At 33.8% G+C, this 24,618-nt stretch overlaps 1 protein-coding gene and 1 long non-coding RNA gene across 7 annotated transcripts in view; both read left to right on the top strand.

Annotated features, from left to right (window-relative positions):
- Window positions 1-10,447, top strand: part of LOC138714612 (putative fatty acyl-CoA reductase CG5065) — a 233,714-nt gene extending 223,267 nt beyond the window's left edge. For 4 of the 6 annotated variants that reach the window (XM_069846637.1, XM_069846636.1, XM_069846638.1 and 1 more), the window contains exon 9: window positions 2,004-3,302. In XM_069846637.1, coding sequence (XP_069702738.1) covers window positions 2,004-2,151 — 148 coding nt within the window. In that variant the 3' untranslated portion in view covers window positions 2,152-3,302. Of the gene's footprint in view, window positions 1-2,003; window positions 3,303-10,036 lie in introns of those variants that run through there. The other 2 variants (XR_011336046.1, XM_069846640.1) reach the window with 2 other exon arrangements.
- The window catches only part of LOC138714615 (uncharacterized), a 183,315-nt gene extending 164,366 nt beyond the window's left edge, over window positions 1-18,949 (top strand). Inside the window, exon 2 of the long non-coding RNA XR_011336047.1 lies at window positions 18,483-18,949. This is a non-coding gene — a long non-coding RNA (uncharacterized lncRNA). The remainder of the gene's footprint in view (window positions 1-18,482) is intronic.
- Window positions 18,950-24,618: the final 5,669 nt, after the last annotated feature.

Raw genomic sequence — 24,618 nt, 5'->3', positions numbered from 1 at the left:
AGGAGAGAAGGCAATCAAAATACAATTAAAAGTAAAAGATATTTCCCCCCTCCCCCAAAATGAGAATTGAAGACAATACAAAACTTTGTTAGAATACTTTACCTTATTTATTTGTTTATGAACGTAACTGGCAAAACCCAATTACATTGTTCAAGACTTACAATTTACATAATTTATTAAACATAAACAAGAAAAACGAAACATACCCTTATTAAAAACGGAAACAAAATAGAAAAGAGAGAAAGGAAAAAAGAAATTGAAAATAAGGTGTGAAAGTAGCTTGAAATTAACTAACAACAATATTCTGTAAAATATGATAACAAATAATTCTGTATCTAGAGAAATTCATATTGAAAATATCAACATCCGGATGGGGTTGTAATTTATTGTATAACTGTAACATTTGGAAAACTGGGGAATTTTTGTGGGATTCAGAATTTGTCCTTGATATGAAATATAAATTTCGAAATTTTGTATTAAGCTTGGGTGCAGATGTTATAAAATAAAATAAACCAACACAGTCCAACTTATTGTTAATAATTTTATAAAGAAAGTTTAAGGATTGACATTTCGTGTAATTTGCAGACTAGTAAAATGGAAATGTTGAAGCAATGTAGCATGACTGTCATAAGTAGGATAATTATTATAAAGTCAATAATATAACCATTTTAGAAATTTATTTAAATTTTTTCTAGTAACAGAATATTTGTTAGTAACTGGGTTCCAGATAACTGCAGCATATTCTAATTTAGATATAGTTTTGACTTTAAATTTACAAGAATGTCTCATAACAAAACATAGGACAAATTTATAATATTATTAATATGACTATGAAATGTAAAATTACTGCTAAATAATATACCTAAATCTCTAAGTTCTTTTTCTGCTGTTAAAACTTTTGCCTCTATTTTATATGAAAATTTAATTGTATTTTTCAATCTATAAAAGGTCACATGTATACACTTATTAATATTAAATAACAATTTATTATTAATATTCCACATAAGAGTTATAATTATGAATACAGTGAAACCTCTCCTTATGGACACCCCCAAGATACAGACACTCCTCATATACGGACATATGTTTATGTGCCAACTGAAATAATATAGAAATAATGATAAACTTAACTCTCGTTTACGGACACACTCAGACACGGACACGGACAGCTGTTTCACAGTCCTGAAGCTTGCTTTACCTCCTGACTGCGGACAGAACTTTGATTTCAAAACCTAATGTGTTACAAAAATGGAAAATTTACTTCAGAAATTCCTTAACATGAAAGAAGACAATAAGGGTCTCGTAGGCTACCACTAGCCCAGCCGGCTACCCCTTGTTAGCTGGAAGCGAGTGGATAAACAAAGTCATAAAATTTAACCTGTCTGATGGGTCCAAGGTTTCCGTGATCGTGAAATTGTATTCGACACATGATAGGGTTAGTAGGATTATTCTCTCCACTCCAATCAGTTGTTCTGTTTCGAGAGACATGGCACCTGAACGTAAAGGTTAAGTTGAAAACTGTAAATTACAGTACTGCATAACTGTAGACTTAAAATAAAATTGCATGGCACAGTACTGTATTTTCCTTTTTCGGTCTTATCTACTGTAGATCAAAGTTGCAAAGAATTTACTGTAGTATACTGCATTTAGAATTAAACTACAATAATACATTTCATTTAAAGCGTGAAGAGATACATAATGCATATTACAGATTTACTGTTAGATTGGGAAGCCTCCCTCCCAATAAAGGACACCTCCCAGAAGCGGACAGATTGTCGATGTCTGTAAATGAGAGGTTTCACTGTATCTATTTTCAGACTCTTGGAATTTTCATTCATATAAAGTAGACATTTTGCTAAATATCTGATATGTATTCATTACCCACAACTCTCATGTAACTGGCACCTGCTTCAAGTGTTGTTTCTTTATCATTTGATGTATTCCCAGAGTAGCTTCAAGCCTTTGGGTCCTTGCATTAGTGAAGTAATGTTATTTGTTTGCAGGTTGTTCTGGGTTCACCGCTTCACGCAACTACTTGCTCTTCTCTTGGTCTGGCGAGCATTAATGTTGAGGTCGAAGGCAGCACGGAAACTTTGGTTCGTGATGCTAGACCTGATTCTACGCATAGCACGCATGATTCCATATGTCTGAGTGAGTGTCTGCCCGAAAAGCACATGTCGGCGAGAAGATGTTCTCAGATCTTGTCTTAGGTAGCCAACAAATTAAACGAGTCCCCGTAGAATCAATTAAAAATGAAAATATAAAATTTTAAATAAAAGATAAACAATGTGTGTTTCCAGGAGGCATAGGGAGTTTCAGAACAAATATCTGCTGACATAAAACGTACCACCTTAGAGAGAGAGAGAGTGCAAGAATTTGGGAATCTCTTGCAGATACTTAAAAATGTTAAGAGGCCTGTTTGTATGCCCCTCGTTAAGCTTAGTTACGTTATCGAAGTTAGTAATATTTTGAAATTGAAAAGACATGTTTTGCAAAGTATTTAAAAAATATTTTTAGACCATGTATATTGTCACATTTCATAAATGGTGATGCAAGAAATTGACAAATTTTTGCAGCTAAATGATTTCGAGGCAAACAATTATAATAAAAAGGACATGTGAACAATTACCCTTTTCCCCGTTTGTTATAATTTTGTTTTATTGTATTTTTGTTATTACGTTTACGATTTTTGTCATAAATGCAGTGTTGGTTGTGAAGAATTCCCATAGGACATTATAATATCGAGAGTACTGTGATATGAAGCATGTATTGCAGACTCCATCTTGTACCAGTAGTATTCGATGCCTCACGTGGTATAATGGCGGGGGTTAGTCACGGTATAGCTTGTGGCCAGAGCTTCGCCAGTTGAAAGTGCTGCTGTTTTACACACATTCTCAAGGTGACATCCAACACTGTAAAGGTTGTTTTGGAAAGCAAGCATCAGAACTTTTGAAAATTCTTGATATTGTTAGAATATGTATTATAAATAATTACTTAAATATCACTATTGTTCACTGTGGCATTTCGTCCTCAGATTGGTCACAACTTTCTTCTTTTCGAAAGCCCTTGGACAAAGTATATACTACCCGCTTTGCATGCCGCTGTCTCTTCGTTGTCTTTCAAGTCTTTGAGGATGGGAAGACTTAGGAATGAAATAGATTTCATTAAATAGAAACTGTGACATAGACTTAGTAACATTTTTCTTCTAAATCAGAGGTGCTCATCACTTTCGGTATGTACCAGTTATACAGTGTGTACATTTTATCTTTCCACACTCGTGGATGTAGAGGGACTGCAGCAGTGAGCATGGAAAGATAAGATGTATGCACTGTACTTACAGATTATGTCTCTTGTGGATAAGATGAGTTTTCTTTGACATTGCCAGACAGGCAGCATTTCCAAGTTGGTAATGCAGTGGAGGGTATAATGACTAGTCATATTAAAAAATTGAAATTGAAACAACTTGGAAATGTGCTTAAAATTAGATAGCAGACTTCAAACCCTGTAAATATTTGATACCAAAAATAAATGTTTTCTTTGCATCTTTTAGACTTCAAAAAGGGTAAAATTAGATTTTAAAAGTTTCAGAAAAACGCTGAAAATTATAGAGTACAGCAATCATTTAAAGAAGTTATTTCCTTGTCATAAGTTTTACGTTGTACAGTAAAGAAGTACTATCAACGTTTTCAACAAGAAGGTTAATGACATTTGACATTTGTTATTAGTTTGTACATTGGAAAAGAAGATTCGATATTTAGCGAAATTGAATTTCATACACTTTTTGGTTTTATTTTCGTGCCATAATTTTTCAAATGTTAATTTAAATATAAATTCAAACCATAACAATCGCGTCTACTGAAGTGCATTCAGAAAACTCACTGAAACCAAGGGTGACCGATGCCTAGCGATAACTCATTAATTTTATTTTCTTTCGAATTTGCAGAAATTAAATCCCACATTATATCTCATGTCTTAAGGATGGACAAGAGTTACTGATGTTTAAAACGTGACTTTGTTAATTACTTTTTGAATGTTGTGCGATTAATAATTATTGTTGGTATATTAGCTTTCAAAAACAGAATGTTGATAGATTACAATCTTGTTTATCTGTCGTAATGAAAGGGAGACAAGGGACGGTTAATCGGAAATGACGGATAATCCGTTTTGCTTATTATCTTATTTTCATGTTATTTTAAAGAAGCCTGCCGCTTTTTTCTGAACTTTACTGTCACTAATTTTGTTCTGATCACCATTCTCATTCTCCAAAGTAAATTGGGAATGAAGCATTATCTTTTTACTCCAAAATCTTTGTGGAGATCTCTGCTGATTTAAATGCAGTTCATAGTGGAACACGTGATTCAGACACTACCTCTTCTTTTCCTCTAATGCCATCACTTTTTATTTCATGCCCAGGAAGTGCCAAGTGTATATACAGACACTGATTAATGATTTCTTCATCCACATCAAAGAATTGGTCATCTTGCTCCACCAAACTTTTAATGTCTTCCATTAATATTCTTCTTCTTTCGTCATTTTCTTCAAACCCTTGAAATTCGTCTGCAAGTTCCTCATTGTCAAGATCATTGTTTTTGTATTAGAATGTGAGGGATCAATGGGGGTGTGAATGGCAATAGTGTGATAAAGGCAGGAGTAGTTGTACATGTTTTTATTTTAAAGCCCTTCACACAGCTAATCCCATCATGTAGTAGCCTCGCACAGGGTCTCTTGCTAGACCCTATGCAGTTAAATGTGCAAATCGATTTTCAGCTGTGTTTTCGTGATTACTGATTAATATTAAGAAGAGGGAAGTGGGAAAACCGTCGAAAAATCAGATGATTGTTTGATGAAGGAATGGGTAATTGAGATTCCACTATACAAATAATTTTAGTGTCCGATCAAGTACCTTGACGTATTTTCATGGATTTGATCTTATTTAAATAGATTTTGGGACTCAAAATTTATACTTTTTTTACAGCAAAGAAAAATAATACAATAGACCCTCTATTTAACGGACAAAGGGTGTTCGTTAAAGCGCGAATTTCTAAGGGTAATATTTTATAATATAACACGAAATTTTAACGCTACAGTACAGTGCAACGTATTACTATTTTAATATTAAACACTATATAGGTCTCGCAAGCACAGATTACCGACGGAAGGAATGCGAATCAAACACTGCGATAAGGAAGAGCGGGCGAGAGGAAAGGTCACGAGATAACTTGAATGATATTCAAGAGTACAGTCGGAAGAGAAATGACATCGATAGAATCAGTCTTGCGTTGTGATAGTTACATTACGACTTTAGTTTGTTCCATTGCATGTGAATATGTGTCTTGTATCGCACGGTATTATTATTTCATCCGTAAACATATGTTGCGCGTTTAATTAGCTTCGAATTTTTCTCTTGCTACGTTCTTTATTTCCACAGCGATGTCCTCATCTGTTCATCTTCTTGGAAGAGACAGTACTTCCATCGGCTCGCACCTCTCCCCCCTCGGCGTGCCAACATACACACGTCAAAACAGACAACAACGCCATCATTTTTTTCGGTAATCGTTTCTTGCACGAGCTATACAATATTAGGGTCCGATTATAAATACAGTACAGTAATAAAAAAACTTTACAGACTGTTTTAGTGGTAAAATACCCTTTTCTGTTAGTCACTGATGGTCCAAAAGAATATGCAAGCACTTGTTTACTGGTAGGAGATTGCTGTGAACTAGTAGGCTGAATGAAGAAAACATCGATCTTCACTTGCTTTCCAATTGCATGCTGTTTCTTTATTAAAGTTCGAAACTGCCTAAAATAGTCTAGAAATAGAGATTTTAGAATATATCAGTTAAATTCGAAATCTGTTAAATTGAGGGTCTAGGGGAGAAGTGGGTACAGTGAGACAGGGAGAACAGTGAGACATTTTTTATTAGATGGTAAATTTTGATATTGAAATGTTTGTAACAGTGGAGTTGCATGAGTAAAGTAACAATATTTTCATACTCGATTTGATTCTAGTTATAAAGGTGAGTGATGAAAAAATAATTCGTGATTTTTCACTCTAGAAGTAAAATTTTGGCTTGTGTTTAATTAAGGTTATATTGAATATACAAATTAAATAGAAATATGAATGTTTTGTTACCTAATACTATGGTATTTGGCGTATGTTTGGCAAAGTTTCGTCTTTCTTGTTTTGATTTTGAAGTGATGACGCCATTTTTAAACGAACTATGCGTAAAGGGAACAGTGAGACATGCCATTGAAGGGTACACTGAGACGTCTCACTGTTCCCATTTACCAATGATTTGCAAAAATAAACTGTAATTATATTACATTTACCGGTAACTAACATTAAAAATGAAGATACTAGTAACCAATTTAGGAAATGTAGCTTAAAATAATGGATACATTACATTTTAATGGTTTCATAAATAAAAAAATATTCACAAAATTTAAGAAAATATTAAAATATAATAAAGAATTACATTAAATTCTTATAATTATAAGCTTTGTTGTCACCAAAAATTCATTTCATTTTTTCCCCAAAAGTTTGAAATGTCATGGAAAATTCACTTTTCCAAATATTCCAGATGTTTCAGTAGTTTCGAAGTCAGACATCAAAATGATTCTAAATAAGTCTACAGAACATGGCAAGATAAAGAGACAGCAAGCTTTCTTTTCTTTTGAAATAAATGGAAATCATTTCAATGTCCGTTAATATACACTGTGGTGTCTCACTGTACCCTCCTGAATGGGAACAGTGAGACATTTGCATTTTTTTGACAAACACGCATTGTATATTATGTCCTTTATCTATTAACATTTTTGTTTATGTATTATTGTACTCCATGTTTTAATGTATAATTCTTTTGCACTTGATTTTAAAAATACTTGAAATTTTACTTGCATACATATGTCTTAATATTTTGTGTCTCACTGTACCCACTACTCCACTACTGTTAATGGCTTTCAGAATAAAAAGAAGGTAAGATTTTATCATAGTTTGTTTGGTATTTAATGCCTCCAGTGTTAACTACTTTATAATGAAAATTGCTCATGAAATTTCTGTACACTGTCTTTGCCACAAAGCGGTAGATATCGAAAGTGATGCTTATTCCTCTGCTGGTTGTTAACGAAAGTGTTCGGCTCAGACTAAGTTAGTGTAAGTAGTTGTAAAACCTATGCCAGTTGGAAACAAAATGTGTGCTAGTTTGAAATATCGGAGAGAAAAGTAATAAACTTTTAGCTAAAGCTAAATTTAAAATATCAGCATTTGAACGTCCAGCTGGACTCAACTGCTTTGCTCCTAAAAAATATTATAGAAATGTTTTAATAAAGATAGTTTCAAAATATATTGTATTTAAAATCATGCCGTAAAAGCAGCATTTTTATGTTCTTGTTATTTTATTGTTTTAATGTAACCGAATTATTTCAATAAGACATTGCCTAGCTTGGTTCCACATGCCGGTCTTAACTCTTCTTTCTTTTCTTTTCTGTCTTAAGTACAAAAGATTGGCCTCAGAGTGAATGTTGATGGAAACACGTACACATTGTTTGTAAAAGTATTTGCCAGATACTCGTTGATGGTGAAGTTTGCGATGTGTTCTTGCACAGGTTGAACATTCCAGTATGTTTCCCACTAGACGCAGCAACAATATGATTTCTGCCCATTCCAAGTGAAGGTGGGTCAGAACATAATTTACAGACGTAGTCAGCATTTTCACTGCCTTGCGTCTAAGTGTAAAGTTTTATCTTATGGCTAAATCAGGCATGTCAGAAATCAGACACTGAAAGTGCAGTGTATGTGCGCGGAACGCCGGTCTGTGCAGATCAGTGTATGTGTGCGGAATGCCGGTCTGTGCAGATCAGTGTATGTGTGCGGAACGTCGGTCTGTGCAGATCAGTGTATGTGTGTGGAACGCTGGTCTGTGCAGATCAGTGTATGTGTGCGGAACACCGGTCTGTGCAGATCAGTGTATGTGTGCGGAACGCCGGTCTGTGCAGATCAGTGTATGTGTGCGGAACGTCGGTCTGTGCAGATCAGTGTATGTGTGTGGAACGCCAGTCTGTGCAGATCAGTGTATGTGTGCGGAACACCGGTCTGTGCAGATCAGTGTATGTGTGCGGAACGTCGGTCTGTGCAGATCAGTGTATGTGTGCAGAATGCCGGTCTGTGCAGATCAGTGTATGTGTGTGGAACGCCGGTCTGTGCAGATCAGTGTATGTGTGCGGAACACCGGTCTGTGCAGATCAGTGTATGTGTGCGGAACGTCGGTCTGTGCAGATCAGTGTATGTGTGCAGAACGCCGGTCTGTGCAGATCAGTGTATGTGTGTGGAACACCGGTCTGTGCAGATCAGTGTATGTGCGCGGAACGCCGGTCTGTGCAGATTGCGTCATTCAGGTGTTGCTCTTACCAGTTCTTAGCCAGAGGGATGTACAAGAATCTATTGTGCACTTCTAGTGTTCAATTAAATTGACATTTGGACATTATAAACATACTTAGCAGAAGGAAAAAACACAATTATTGTCAGTGTCTATATTTGACAATAATTGTAACACAAGAAACAATAGACTTACTCAGTTACAATTCACAATGCAGTCGTTTGTAAAGAATAATTTATTTACACGATTTTTATATAGTATTTGAAGAAAATATAAATATTGCAGTAATTTCGAAACAACGAAAAACGAACACAGTATTTCATTTTACGTAATAGGTACTGATTATTTCAAAGTAATACTCTTTCATTTTTCCTCAGCATTATTGGGACCATTGGTACACAAATGTTAAATATTTTACTCCAAATTACATGCAATAGGACATTGTGAGGCTTTTACACTGGAATTATTTCCTTGCTGTATATTATTATAAATTCACATTATCATTAATAAATTGGATAAATTAAGCTTGAATTTAAATTTATATATAGTTGAGAGCAAGTATCAGCAAGTTGGAAGCGTTACTGAATTGAGTTAAAAGAGTACTTCACAAGCTGTGAAGCGAGGACATTTTCTTTATGTCAGGTTTAAAGATTTATTAACGTAAGTATATTAAGATAATATAGTAACGTGAGATGGAAAATTCGCCATTATGTATTATGTTTCGAAAAAAGTTTTTCGCTTTACAAATAGTTGCTTTCTTCCTTCCCTTACAACCTCAAGACTCTCAGATATATTCTTCACTCAATATTCTCATCACTTATCAACTTATCAAATAAAAGTTGTAAGTCGTCTAACCATTGATGGCTGTGTTAGTACAGACTCCAAAACAACATCATTGTCATGTTTGTCTTGCCGTGAGAGTACTAATTAAGAAATAAGAGCTGGCGAATATCATATTTTGAGAACTTTACTAATCTGATTTAAATTCTCACATCACTATTAGGTCCACATGATATGATGAAAGCCTTTCATTTTAAAATAATTACTGTTGGCTGAGGAAAACATCATAACAGTTATGTTATATGATTCGTGATTTCTCTTCTTCATTATATCTATGGACTCCTCACTTTATTTTACATAACGCATTCACAATCACAGCTCAGTGAGCACCCGTACTGATCTGTGTTACTGAAACCAAAGCTGTTCTGGTATTGCAGGTAATGTACAGCCCTGTCGCGTTCCCCTCCAAGCCGATTCACTCCCTCCAGGTAGGGGAATAGGAACTGCACATTGCACAGAGACAAGTGCACAATGTGCAGGGTTTTGACATGCCTGGGCTAAATAAATAATACACTTTTCATTTTTAGATAAGAACAGTGCTTTTCATTCACACTTGCCATGTTTTTAATAGCGAAATCTTGAGGCTGTGAAGGCTGGTGTTTGGCAGTGGATGTGTTGTTACTCGTCACGTGACTTGACGTGTCTAAGGCAAGAGGTCTAGCTGGCATGCCGATACCAAGCTAAACAATGTCTTTCTTTAACGACAGAATCATATTCCTAGGTGCTTGAATTTTGTATGTATGTGTGTACTGCATGTTGAATACCGTGCAAGGAGAAACATGCGTTGATTGGTGACTTATATGCTCTTTTTTCAATTACAGTGCAGGCCTGAAGCATGTGGCTGTCTGATATGGATGTCACCAGTATTATAAACAGTATATAGCTTTATTGTACAGACGATTATCTTGAAGCATTCGTATTGAAGTCCTGGTAGTTGCGTAATATCAGAACGTGGAGTAAAATGTTGTCAAATTATTGTTTGTTACAATAAAGAAATCTTTTTTTATAAATTGTATTGTTGCGTAGTGTAAAATATATTTAAAAAACATTATGATATAAATAATATTTAATGTAGATTACATCTTATGACAACAGTTTTAAATTATCCGATAACTCTTGTCTTTCTAAATCTAATGTAAAAATGTTGAAGTTTTAAGTCTTTATGCTTTTCAGTCATGGAGTTATGTTCTAACATGAAAACATAGGGCTAATAAAAGTCTTTATTGTGGTGACATTGATTCTTCTGAATATTCTAGACATCATACACTGCGTTTGTTCAAGGATTACTATTCTGTATTGTATTTATATCCTATGAGTAGTCATCTTTGATCAGTAGTAGTAACAAATCCATTTTTTCACATGTGCTGTCTATACTCTCTGCAGGGATTCATGACCACAAATATCCATATATTTATTTCTTTGATATTTATATATAAAAAAAGTTTTCCCCTAAGATTGTGTGTAAGAAATAAATTTTAAATTAAATAAAAACTTTTGTTTTGTTTTCTTTGTAAGTTTAGTCCTTGCTTAATCGTGAATGTCGATAACAATGTTTATGTAAAGCTTTTTACAAATAAAAATAATATACCTGAGAAATAGAATCTGGTATTTTGCTCATTGCTGAACTCGTTAAAATCAATAATGAAACTCGATATTTATGGTGGAGAAAGTGTATTTATCATTGTAGGCAGGGCCGCCGACAGAATTTATGGGCCCCTATTCAATACTATACTCGGACCCCCGTTGAAAAAAAGTAACAGTTACAAGTTACCAGTTATTGTGGTCGTGCCAAAGAATCAGTCCCATTCCGAGGCTTATTTGAAGGATACGCAACAAGCTGTTTTTTACGGTGAAGGGTTGTTAGCCCTTCGCCCAACCCCCAAGCTGGAGGACCACCCCTCATCGGCTGTCTGCGACTGCTTATTCAATATATTCGCAGCTACCCTCCATATCTGGAGTACCAGTTATTGTAACCATATTAATTTTTGCAAAATAAATAAAAGGTAACCCCATACACAGATACGAACCAAAAAAATTAAATTTTATTACATTGGAAACTTTTAGAAAAACTTCACATTAGCACAAGAGGGCGGCAATGAATCTCCAGGTTCCTTAAAACCCAGTAAGTAAGTATTATATTCATAAAACATTATTCCTAAACATCTGTAATTTCTAACTTGCAGTCCAACATCAACAAACAACTCTCCTTAACTTCAATGATGCAAAATCTTCAATTATATCATCAAGATTTAAAGACCTAGCAAGATCGCTCTCCAGACTAAGGAGGCCAAGATTACTCAGTCGTTCTTGACACATTGTTGATCTGAATACATTTATTTCCTTCATTTTGCTGAAGGATCTTTCAGCATCAGCAGCTGTCACAGGAATTGTGTAGAATATTCTAATGGCTATACAAATATTTGGAAATAAACTGTCCAGTTTTAATTCCCTTAGACTATTTAGGAGATTCATAGGTTTCAGTGAGGTTGGCTCTAAATTAGAGGCATGAATTGATTTTAAATATTTCGGCTCATCACTGATCTCTTTGTTAATGTCTTCATAATATTTTTCACGCAGTCTAGCACCCATATTAATATCTTCCAATTTTTTATGTCTCTCCTTGTGCTTCTCAGCTCCCGACTTATGCCTGTACTTGTCCATTGTGCAGTTAAACTATAACCAGTAACACTAATTAATAGAATTTACTAGACAAACGACAACGAAAAGACGAAAGTTTCGACACGAAACATACAATGTACTGAAAAAGAAACGTATCCTATGACTTCGGTTTGAGAGAGTTCACTAGCATATTGTGGTGGGCCATATTGGTAGTTAAAAAGGACAAGCCAATAAGTAATTGAACGTGTTCGGTATAAGCGACAGGAACAAGTTCAGGAAAATGCCGGGGCCCTGAATTGTCGTGTTGGTGAACGTTAATGCAGGAAACCGATATTCTACAGTATTCTGTAAAAGTCAAATATTTACATATGAAGTGGTAATTTGTATCAGTTCTACTATTGTTGAGTTAATATGTCACATTTATGTAACAAATGTTTTTACAAAATTTTATAGTACCCATATGTATCTACAAATAATTATTCATGATAATAAAAAGTAATCAGACTCACTTAATCTGACGGGCCCTTATTTCTCACGGGCCCATATGCACTCGACCCCTTTGCCCCCCCCCCTTCTTGGCGGCCCTGATTGTAGGTACCGGTAATTCTTTTTTCCACTTTCACTGGCTTAATTACCAAGTCTTGACTTCCATGGCCACAACACTTTTAGATGGCGACAGAGTTCCATCACTTTAGGCTTGCACTGTGGTTCTTAGGACATAATACTATAGCTTGGATGAGTTATGTGCATATAACAATAATATTATATTAGTCGGGGTTCACAGGAGCTGTGTAGTGCCCCAAAATCTTTCTGTTTCAGGAACAGGCTCACTTGAATTGTACTTGGATCAATATTGAAATAAAAATATTGCCATGGAAATGCTTCCATGGCATATAAGCTTTAAGGTAACATTCATTCCACTTTGATAAAAGAAAAGTGGATTGGACATTTTATTAAATAACTGTATAGATCACCTGACGTAATGTGAGATCAGTATCATCCCTGCAGCTGTGTTCTTAATACGCTTATGTGTCTCAACTATTTATACTTAGTTGCGATTTATTTTCTTCCCTGTATGTATTTTCTCGTTTAACTCTGTAAGTTAGTTGCATAAAAAGAAAGATATCAACATGACTAAACCACAGTCTACTATACACAGTCAAGAAGCTTGGGGTGATTTTTTGCATTTCTCACGATAGTTGCTAGCTGCTTGGAGTGCTGTGAGTACTAAGAACAATAGACTGTGTCACTGCCATCGTGATCTAATACAGGCCGTAAGGCAGGCCATGTGACTCGCTTAACCTGATCACGAAGGGCGGCGTTTCAACCATATAAATTAATTGCAATGCATAAAGAGTAATGTATATTTCTCTAAAATGTAGTGTAATTGCATTAATAAAATTTAAAACAATGATTAGGAGACAATTCAGACATAATTCCTTGCGAGTTAAGGTGTAATATTATTTTTGGTGTGAAAATTACGTTGTTCGTATGTGTAATACCTGCCTTTATTTCGATTAAATATTGCGAAATTCTTGCACATTCATTTATGCACGATTCAATAATTTTCAGTTGCACCGCACGGATATTTAGATATATTGAAATTATAGATTATGTTTACTGTACCAGTTGCCCATTTCTGTCTAATTTTAGTGGTCTCCAATGCCCTGCCACTACATATGTATGTTATGTCATATGGAAAGTATAGGTTATGTTTACTTTATTTAACTTATATTCCTATATTCCCAATTATACATTATAGTTAAACATAATGTCATGTATGAGAACCGTCACATTCTATTTGTCTGTATTTTAATACTGCAATTGGGTACTGAATTATTATATTTATCTACTACCTAAGAGACGAAGTAACACAATTGTACGTACACTAATTTCATAGGAGTGATATGGTAAATTTTCTGTCTACAATTAAGGAAGGTAGATGTGCTAAATTAAAATCACAATATAAATTCGTTTTTATTGAACCTCAAACTAGCTTTCATTCTAAACTTAAAATATTGATGCGAACAGATTATGTTAACGCGTAAAATTCTCTTCACATTAAAATAACACAGTTTTGTAATTATTTCTGCAACATATTATGCAACAAGAAGTAAACGGAACTTATGGACACATTACACTAAATAAAGCTTAGCAATGATATGCAATAAAGTTATAATATATTATTTCACTGAGCTCCATACACTGAAATAGAAAACCCGAACAAACATTACGGCCTGGTCTAGATCGAAAAGGCATTGACTGCTGTATTTCACTCTGTTGTGAAAAGTTGTGTAAACTGTGAAATGTTCCTTATCGGTTGTAATAACTGTAAATGGCTAAAATACAATAATTTGAATAATAATATGGGACAAGGAGACGTTTGTGATACTATAAATATTGTAAGAAAAAGAGGTCAGATTTATCCTTCTTCCGAAAAAACCAGGTTTATAAAATATAATATATACTTTATGAAAATAATATATAAACCTTATGTATTTCACATTTCAATAGCGGAAGGAAGGTGTTAATTTTTTCAAAAGAATACGATATCGAAAGTACAATACATTTTATCGTCTGCTGGGGAAAGGGTCTGTGATGAGGTGATAGTAGCGATCCTGGTGGTGAGCAACTATCTATGGATGCATATTTCAACTGTCTATGTTTGCATATTTAGTAAGTATTGAGCTTCGTGACTATATATACTAGACTGTGACTAAACCTCGTGTTGATTTTTATTTGTGTATTTATTTTTAAATAGTCCTGAGTGGCTGAAGTGCAACCAAGGGGTCATTGTGCAATCTTCACTCGATATCAGTTCTCTGTCGTTATTATTGGCACATCTTTTAAATTGGAAATTCAGAAATTGTACAAGGAAATAGCCCCCAGTTGGTGTTTGTGTCTGTGTGCATATGATGTGGATTTTACACGAATTTACAACAGACCTGTGCCACAATTTTGTTACAGATTGACACACTGTTTGCGAATGAAACTAAGAAAAGTTCGCATCTTTTGAACTTTACAAAAGAAAGTATACCCTCATTGCATATACTAATGTAAGGTTTTATCTAAGTCATTGTAAACTTGTGTATGTAATTTAACACTGCACAGTGTGTCTGAAAGAAAATTATATGGTGAGCTTGAATAATATGAAGGAAAATAATTGGAGTACTCACACAGCCCTTGAATTATCACGTGATGTGGGTGATGAAATATGACGATTATGATGATACGGGATGTTTTATTTTTATTTTATTTTGACAGAATCCTTGGGTGTGCATGTAATATGCTATCAATGAAAAAACTAATTTCAAATACAGTATAGGTTGTGTCATTTGGCTTATTTGCTAATTCATATTCTCCAGAACTTTGATAAAACTGAAGAAATTAATAGTAAAAAAGTTATTCTTTTTTTTCTCTCTCACTTTTTCCCGTTTCTTCTCTCATATCCCAAATAAATATAATAAAATTTATATTCTTTCTCACCGTCTGCTCGAACGCATCCATGCATCTGGTGGCTGCTTACACTGCCTGCTCAATCAATGGTTAAACATGTAACATGAATAGAAAAAAATTGTCGCTAGATGGCAGCTCCTACCAGCCAGTGAAGTTTCTTGTGGATATATATCCTGTGCTTTATGTTTGTAGTATGTGATTAAAATATTACTTTGTTTTGCGACTCTAATAGCTTCTTCCTCTTCGTTAATCCATTACATTCTCTGCTCTTGAAAGAACAAGAAAATTGGAAAACTTTTTCTGTGTGAAACATCCCTACATTACTAAGTAGAGGTTTCACGAATTTAACCACAAGAGTTTCTGACACACGTTTCTGATTGTTTTATTCCTAACACACTTCAATTTGTTACACTGGCACAAAATAGAAGGATGAACATAGTCTATTTGGTGCTGCCAACTACCATTTCAGCAAAAACATTGTTAGAATGGTCTTATTAAAGTAAGCGTTCACTACATTGTATCACATTTGTCGAACGAATTGTATGCAACAGATACTTTAAGTGAAGTGCATTCACTTTAATGACTCTACCTCATTGAATTCCCTACCAGCTGTTTAAAACATGTAATAGCAAAGACTAAATAACTAAATATCCATTGGGTTCTCTTTCTCTTTATTATTATTATTATTATTATTATTATTATTATTATTATTATTATTATTATTATTATTATTATTATTATTAAAAGATATACCATATAAGTACGATATTGCTGAAAACAGAGGAGTTTTGAGGTTAGGTCTATTAATCATGAGTGTCAGCGAATAAGAATTTGTAATTGTTTTATGCTTATTAATTGAAGAGGAAGAAACGAAAGAGATATTGGTTACATAATATATATGCAAGACTTTATTATGTAATGGGAATACCTCAAATTATATAATTCTTCACAGTTTTCTACAAGCGAAATAAGTTTTCCGTCTGCCATTTTGGCGCGACACTGAACATGGCACAACATAATGCAGTTGACAATTGAGCAATTAAAATTGATTTATTAAAGAAGGCCATGATCGCACTCATCGGAAAAGTTGCTCATCTGAGAAATGTGAACAGATTTACCAAAAGCTGATGCATGTGATATTATGTAGTGAACGCAGTTACATAATAGTTACAGCAAAGATTGTCTTTTTCTGATCTGTGCGATTCATCTGATGAGTGCAATACGATGTAGTGAATGCTTACCTTTAGAAGGCAATATAAGGAGCCATCAGATGCTTTCTAGCAGGCAGTGTTCTTTCCATTAAAAATGTTAACTCATTTGTTTCTGGAACAATTATCATTATTCATAGTTTTCTGAAATATATGAATGTAGAAGTTTTTTTTTATGTGCCAATGACAAAACATTTATTGTAATTGAATTTTTCTTTAAAATTTTCCGGTTTTCAAAGGATGGTGTGTATCCTTATGTAATGTTAAGATATTGTACAATGTTTATTAGGGTTACAGGTTGCATAGTCTGCTTGATTGTAATTTAATTTACCGTATGCATTTTTCCAAATAAATATCGTCCAGAAATAAAAGTAATTGCATGTGCGTGGATATGGAAGGAATTATTCCTCCTTTAACGAACATATGTTCAAAAGTCGACAGAATTAAAATTTCAGGCAACTCCATAATTTGTTATTTATTTCGTTTGTATTATAATTACACAACATCACACATTATTTAGCGTGATTATAAATTTGAAATGTGAGATATGGATTTTGGATATATAGTGGAATATTTGATTCATTTCTCTTGTTAATTTTCGCTCTTTTCATTCCCTTATTTTCAATTCTGTTCTATGAAATGTATAAACATAAAACAACCAACAAAATAAAAACAATAAATGAACCAAATACGTCTTTAAGCAAGTAAATACTATTTATAGGAAATCTGTATATAAAGATCCTAAATCAGTTGCACTTACCTGTCAAAATAGTAAATCATTAATAATATTCACGAAACAAAAATTATTAACCTCAGTGTTAGATCACGACGACTACTGAAGCTGATTATAAAATTAATTGTAATCAATTAGCTCTCAAATCTAGGCTACCATTGGAGCTATGAATTTTTAAAAGAGTATATAAGCAAAATTGAATGGTTTTAATTATGTAGTGAATGTTATTAATAAATTTTCAAATCCTCTCTTCTTCAAAAACATCTAGAATTAAAGCCTATATAGTATTGGCGAGACCATTTCATGAATAGTATATTCACTATCATCATGTGCATTTCGGAGGCTTCTTTAAACACCCACTTAACAGATTTACATAAACACTTCTGATCACCCCATCCTATCCCATTTCCATGCTCACAGTTGCCACATTTAGTGATATTCTTGCACTAACTGACAGGATTTTTGGAATTCGGAGATGATGTTGCAAATCTCCTTCCACGTGGATATGAAGGCAGCCTATCAATTTTTCTAAACGAGGGTTGTCAGTGGTTACTAACAAATGAAGACAAAATTTTCGTTACAGTAAGGAAGACATTTATTTATGACAACCAATTAGTAAGAGGCAGTAGAAGGTCTGTTGGAAAAGTCCTTTCTATGAAACTGCACTCCATGATATAAAATGAACTATAGTGAAGTTTGAATCATATGTGAGTGTGATGACAGGGCTTGGACTTTTAGGTGCTAAAAATTGGGAAAATATTTATTTTTTATGTGCTAAAAGTCGGGAAAATGTGTGACAAAAAAATTAAAAATATTTAATTATGTTTCATTTATTTTATGTGAAAATAAATAATATGCAGTACTCACCAATATAAATTATGCTCTCTCATCAACTGCTAAAGAATTACAGTAAATAAGAGATTCATTCTCAAGTTGTCCATCACAAATGACTGACGATTATTGTGGAACACTGCCTTGTACTGGGAAAAAGAGCGTCCTGGTCAATGAGAAACAACATGCACTTCCTAGAGATATGTTTATGATTGGAAACAAAACAGAGGCAGCTGATGTTCATTTATTTTATTTTATTGGGTTATTTTACGACGCTGTATCAACATCTAGGTTATTTAGTGTCTGAATGATATGAAGGTGATAATGCCGATGAAATGAGTCCGGGGTCCAGCACCGAAAGTTACCCAGCATTTGCTCGTATTGGGTTGAGGGAAAACCCCGGAAAAAAACCTCAACCAGGTAACTTGTCCCGACCGGGATTCGAATCCGGGCCACCTGGTTTCGCGTCCAAACGCGCTGACCGTTACTCCACAGGTGTGGACAGCTGATGTTTATGAAATTATAATTGCATCCTCAATCAGCGTTATGATAACTTACAAGGCACTCCTAAATGACACATCAATGTTTGTGTGTGTTAGTTGCAGTACAATTCTTAGTGCTGACAGCTCTTATCGCTTGTGGTGAGAGAGCAGACTACAGGTCCGCAGATAGGCAATTCCGAGAAACAGTTGTCAGCTGTCACGTCTAAGCAACTGCACTGAACATTCATGTGATGATTTATCTGAACTGGGGCTTTTGTAGAAAATTATTTGATGAAAAGTTAAATTTTTGGTGTGTTTTTATGTGAATATTTTAAAATGTGTATTTACATTTAAAAAATTCAAAATAATATGTTCTTATGTGAAATAAAATTTAAAATATTGTGACCTTGTCCGAAACTTAAAACACAATTACGAGTTTCTATTACCTACATTGCAAATAAAATATTTATTTACCTCATAATCCTAGCCCTAGTAATTTCATTCATTTAGTGTTCTGCCAAAGGTAAAGTCTTTCACTGCAAACCCAGCTTTCTCCAATCTTTCCTATTTTCTCCCTTCCTAACAGCGGCAGATTTTCAGGGGAGGCAAGGGAGGCCATGCCTCCCCTAATATTTTACCAGAACACAATATGGCAGTAATCATTCCAGCTGAATTAAAATTACAAACAAGTTATAGCAAATGACGATTATTTTTTCTTTTATATTAATTTTACTATTCACTACAACTAAGATGTAAGTTACATTAAGTCGACCACATCCAGTTGGTCATGCCCACGTGCTATACTGTAGATAGTACAAATAATTAGTATCGAAAAATAACAGATAGCGCTGTAACCTGTATAGTCGACATCTAGCAGCCTGCAGTGTCTATGCGAGAGTGGGAGAAAGGAATCGGCTATTCCCCGGTAACCATGACAACAGCAGTCCAACCAATAAGATAGCTGGTTAGCAGAGTGTTTAAACTTGACTAGAATGTGCGAGGGGAGCCGAATTTGGAGATGTCCTACCCACCGCTGACAACTGTTTCGGCTGTATTGGGAAGCTCTCTCACTTTCTCTCTTCTTGGTTTTACAAATTTAAATCACGTGTTGTTAGTTTTCTCTCCCTGCGTAAAAGTTTTCATTTATGTTGTTAGATTTTTCTCTTGTTTGCGGGTATTCCTGTTATTTTTTTCTTTTGTGTTACCGGTACGAGATATATTTATTTATACAGTATTTTAAGTATATCGAGAGTTTAGAAACAAATACAGATTTGTCTCTAGCTTCTTCTAGCAGCAGTTGTTCAGTATGTTGTGACCTAATTGATCAGTTTGAGGAAAAAGAGGATCGTAGAGTTAATTTGCTGTAAAATTAGACTGTGTAATGGTAATGAGCAAGCCCCGGATTCTTAGGTTCGAATCAGTTTTGTTGTAGACACAATTAAGAAAGTAGACAAGATACCAGACTAACATGGCACTGTCACATTTCTGAAATAGTTAGAAAATGCAGACATCGCATCTATAGACTGAAGCACCTAATGTCACACAAATCAGCACTAGCAATACAATATAAACGGATCATATATACTTCATTAATCAGACTCATCTGTTCAATTTGGAGTTCTGCTTCTCACAGTCACATTAAGAGAATACAAACCATCCAAAATCGCTGTCTTAGACTGATAACAGGCGCACCCTGGTATGTGTGAAACACCACACTGCATTCTGATTTAGGATTTCCAGAAGTAAACACAATCTTCAGCAATAACTACAGAACACTACATAGTTCTTTCAATGACCATGAAAATCTTCTAATCCGGTAAATTCCAGGAAATTACCCACCTGCTTCACCATTTCGAAGACTAAAAAGGAAAAGACACACAGATTTGTAAATTTGTTTTAATGTCAGACCATCACAGGATAGCTTCCCAAATACATGTTCCACATATTTTGTTTTATTACATTATCAGCTAAACTGTAATGTATATTTTATACAATAAAGTTTTCGTGTATATAAAAAAATAAATAAATAAAAATTACGGTACTTTCAATTGTTCACACATCTCATTCATTTGTTCTCACATCTTGTTTTCTATCCTCGCCTGGCAACATGGATTGTTATTGTCAATTGGTTGTAGGATGAAAATACAGTTTACTAGTGGCTTGTGCAGCAAACACTGCAAACTAAGTTCATTAACGTTCAAATAAAAATTTTTCTGATTTATTTTCAATGAAAAATACTAGGGACATTTTGAAAGTTATAATAATGAAACACTCCCTCTGAACGTTATTTTTATGCCAAATACTTTTTTTTTAACTTATCCACCTTCAGTTTTTGAGTTTCAACGCGAAAACGCAAGTAAAAATATCAGGACGATCAGTGGGTTTTTCATGTGGGAGTAAAGTAATAGCTATTTCAGGTCATTGTGGATTGTAGGTGAAAGCTAAAGAAAGTCAGGTTTGCTGTGCTTTAGAAAAATAGACATAGCATCTTGGTGTAGCTGCTGCATGTAGAGCTTGAAATGTAGAGGATAAAATCATTTTATCCTGCTAAGAGATCTTGCTGAAATGATTGGGATACTACAAAATTTTCTAGGCCTCTTATTTTATCAGTAAGTAATACCTTTTGGTCTTTCCTTAGGAACTGAAATTTTTGCGCTCTCTCGAGCCAATACTGAATCTACACCACACCACCATTAAATATATGAAAAAGATCCAACCCGCTTGATTAATAACTACCGGTATATAATATTTGATTTTTAATAATGATATTATTATCTTACCCAAGTTTTGTAGTTTATATATTAATATCATGGCATTAACTATAATAATAATAATAATAATAATTATTATTATAAATTTCTAATGGTCATAATGTCATCAAACCACCTCAAGTTTTGTAGATTTTAATATCTAATACACAGCTGTACTCTGAAAATTACACACCGTAGAATCAGACCTGTAAATTATTTTTAGTAAATCTTGAAGCTTTAAATAACCAATTGAATTTGAACACTAAATATGTCAGCAATCCTGCAGGTCATGGCCTTTTCGTGTAGTAGCTTGTCGTTTATTGTAGTATGTGTTTTGTTTTATTTTGAAATGCAATTAGTTCTCAAAACCGACGAAAGATGGATTTTGGAAAATAGGAAAATTATGTAGGAAAACTGACATTTCACTGAAAACTACTATTTTTCTGAAAAACTTTGGGTTCCAAGCTTCAAAATGAGGCGCCATTTATTAAAATCCATTCAGCCGTTGTCTTGTAATTTCCATTACCAGTTCAAATTATATACAGGTATATAGATTTGGACACACACTGTTCATAACCATACATAAATAACGTAAATCCAAACTTCGGCTTGTATTATCCTTTATCCTGTTCAAAATTTCTAAAGAATAGATTCATAATACATAACCATAATAGGCCTATTCCTTAATATTAGTTTGTGTTATTACTTGAAATAATCTGTAATCAACAGTAGCCTTTGTAGTTTTATTTTCTTCGCTCTAATCAACAGTAACAAAATCCAGGTTACCAGGCCATGATAGAAAACAAAAGAACTGAGAACAAATGAATGAGATGTACAAACAATTGAATACTCTTTCAAGTTTAAGTATCATAATATAGAGGTGCCATTTGAAATTCAAAGGAGAGTTGGTGTGAGGGGATGAAACTTCAAAAGCAATATTAACACTGGTTTTGAACTTCCCCCCTCAATATCTAAATTCACATGTGTTTAAATATTTATTTAAGCTGGAAAGTTTTGAAATAAAAGCCTTGTATATAATTATTATTTTTGTTAGTAACATACTGTTAAGAGACTGTGATTTACATTTTCAATTAAAGAGAAGTGAATCAAATATAAGAACCAAGAATATATTATAGAATTACAAATTTGTGTTGTGATAGGAAATACCACAACCTGGTGATGATTTCTTGTGGTAGTTTATTATATATTGTGATATATGCAGTTTATTATATCTTCATAGTAAAATAGAACTTTTCCTTTTTAATTGCGTGTACAAATTTTGGAAATACTTTTAGAATTGGTCTGGAAGCCATTATGTTCTCTGTACACTAACACTGTTATTTGCACACACTATGTAGAATGAGTGACGTTGCTATGGAAGTTTGCAATGGGAATAAAGAATGTGATATATTTATTGCAACGAAAGATAAAGAAAAGGATATTTACGAAATACATTGTTTAATGCCGATATAAGCATGTTTGTTGATATAACAAACAAAAGAACAGAACATGAATTATTTTATTTTAACTGTTATATATTAAAATTTAAATTGTGGGGAAACCATTACTAATAGTTGCTAAATAGCTGAACTCTAATTTGTGTTCTGACCTAACTTTGAGTTATTTTTTTTTTCTGAAACTCTGTATCAGTGATAAAAATGGCTTCATGATTAGTAAAAGAGCTGACATGAAGGATTCCTGATCAATTCTGAAGGCTAACCAAATGTTGCTTAGAAATACAGGCACTTTACCAGTGACATAGCTGTATTCTGGGTAGGGTGTATATTAGTACACCCTGTATATAAAATAAAATGCATTGTTAAGGTGCGTAGAAGAACGATGATTCTCAAAATGTCTTAACATATTGAGACACACAAATAGGTTTGTTCTTATGACATTGCTACCGAGTAAAAGTGCAGGCCATTTTGCAAGTTATGCTACATGTACAATCCCTCCTCTCTTCTAACTACAGAGAAGCAGTGAGAATATTTCGTTATGTTAATTTAAACTATCTTCAGTCTGATTTCGTAATCAGTATTTAGTCATTTGTAATCATTGTAAGTTTGCTGTGTGTTCTCTAGGTGTAAGCAAAGACATCAATTTGCATAAAAATGGCCTGCACTAATGTACAGCAGCCAAAGCTAAGAACTAGTAGGCCTAAAGTCTCATGTTTCCAGATGGAGTCAATACAAACTGGAAATTTTACTTGGTGTAAACCCTACCCAAACAAATTATTCATCAAGTGTTCATGACAAAAGTATTTGAAGTCTATTTTATCATGATTTGTTAGATTCCTTGTCAATTGTACATCTTTAAGTCATTCAGTCTTTTTATTTCCTTCTAGTTTAAAACAAACGAGAATGGACTCTAAATAAAACAACTGCCATTTTAATGTTATTGTACCAATAAACTTATTACGATTTGTATTTGTCAGTTGCAAGGAAGGAAGATTCAATAAGAATACATAAAATGGCCAGTTTACCTTGAAGACTTCAGAATTTCTGTATTTAATTGTAAACAATTAGTATTTCTCTGGTGCTGACCTGAGGAGTTTATAAGAAAAGGAAATTTAGAGATAGATAAGAATTTTCATTATTTGTTTATAAACAAAATGTACTTTTAAAATATTATTGAATTGTGAATTAATTGTCACCAGAAAACATTTTTCGAGCTGCAAAATTCGCCATCGTAGGTTGCATGCAGCCAGTGAGTCACTTTCCCCAATTCTTGTGTCATAGCAGACTGTGAACGTGGTTTACTTCTATTGATAGAACCCGTAGCCTACCTAATTATACAGGGTGTCAGACAAATAAATCTGAATAAGGAACAGAGACTAATAAGAAGATTGTGAAAGCTGGAAAGTATGAGAATGAAAATAATAAGTACTGTAATTTATTATAGAGCAATAGTGCAGTTCGACATTGTAACAAATACTTTACTATAATAATACCGGACAGCTGTATACTAGCAGCATTGACGTGAGTGCAAAATGATGCGGAGCTGACATCTAGTGGAGAGGTATGGTATTATGGCCACAAATACAAATATTAACATAGCGGGAATCGGACTATTGTTGAAAACTTGAGGTACCGGTACTAATGTGGAACAATATACGAGACACTTAAGAAATATTGAATAGTATTTAATGTAACATTATTTTATATAAAAGCTGCATATTATGAGAAATATTGCATACTTTGTATTACTTTCCATAATTAATTGTTACATATTTTTTCTTTGCTTTAGTGAGACAAAATTAATTCTGACATTAAGACTGAATTTACAATAATGCCACAGTCTAGTATATACAGTCACGAAGCTTGA

This window comes from Periplaneta americana, chromosome 15 (assembly GCF_040183065.1).
Source record: "Periplaneta americana isolate PAMFEO1 chromosome 15, P.americana_PAMFEO1_priV1, whole genome shotgun sequence".
NCBI classification, from domain to species: Eukaryota; Metazoa; Arthropoda; class Insecta; order Blattodea; family Blattidae; genus Periplaneta; species Periplaneta americana.
Note: the sequence above shows the minus strand (reverse complement) of the source record. Positions and strands in the feature narration are given on the sequence as shown.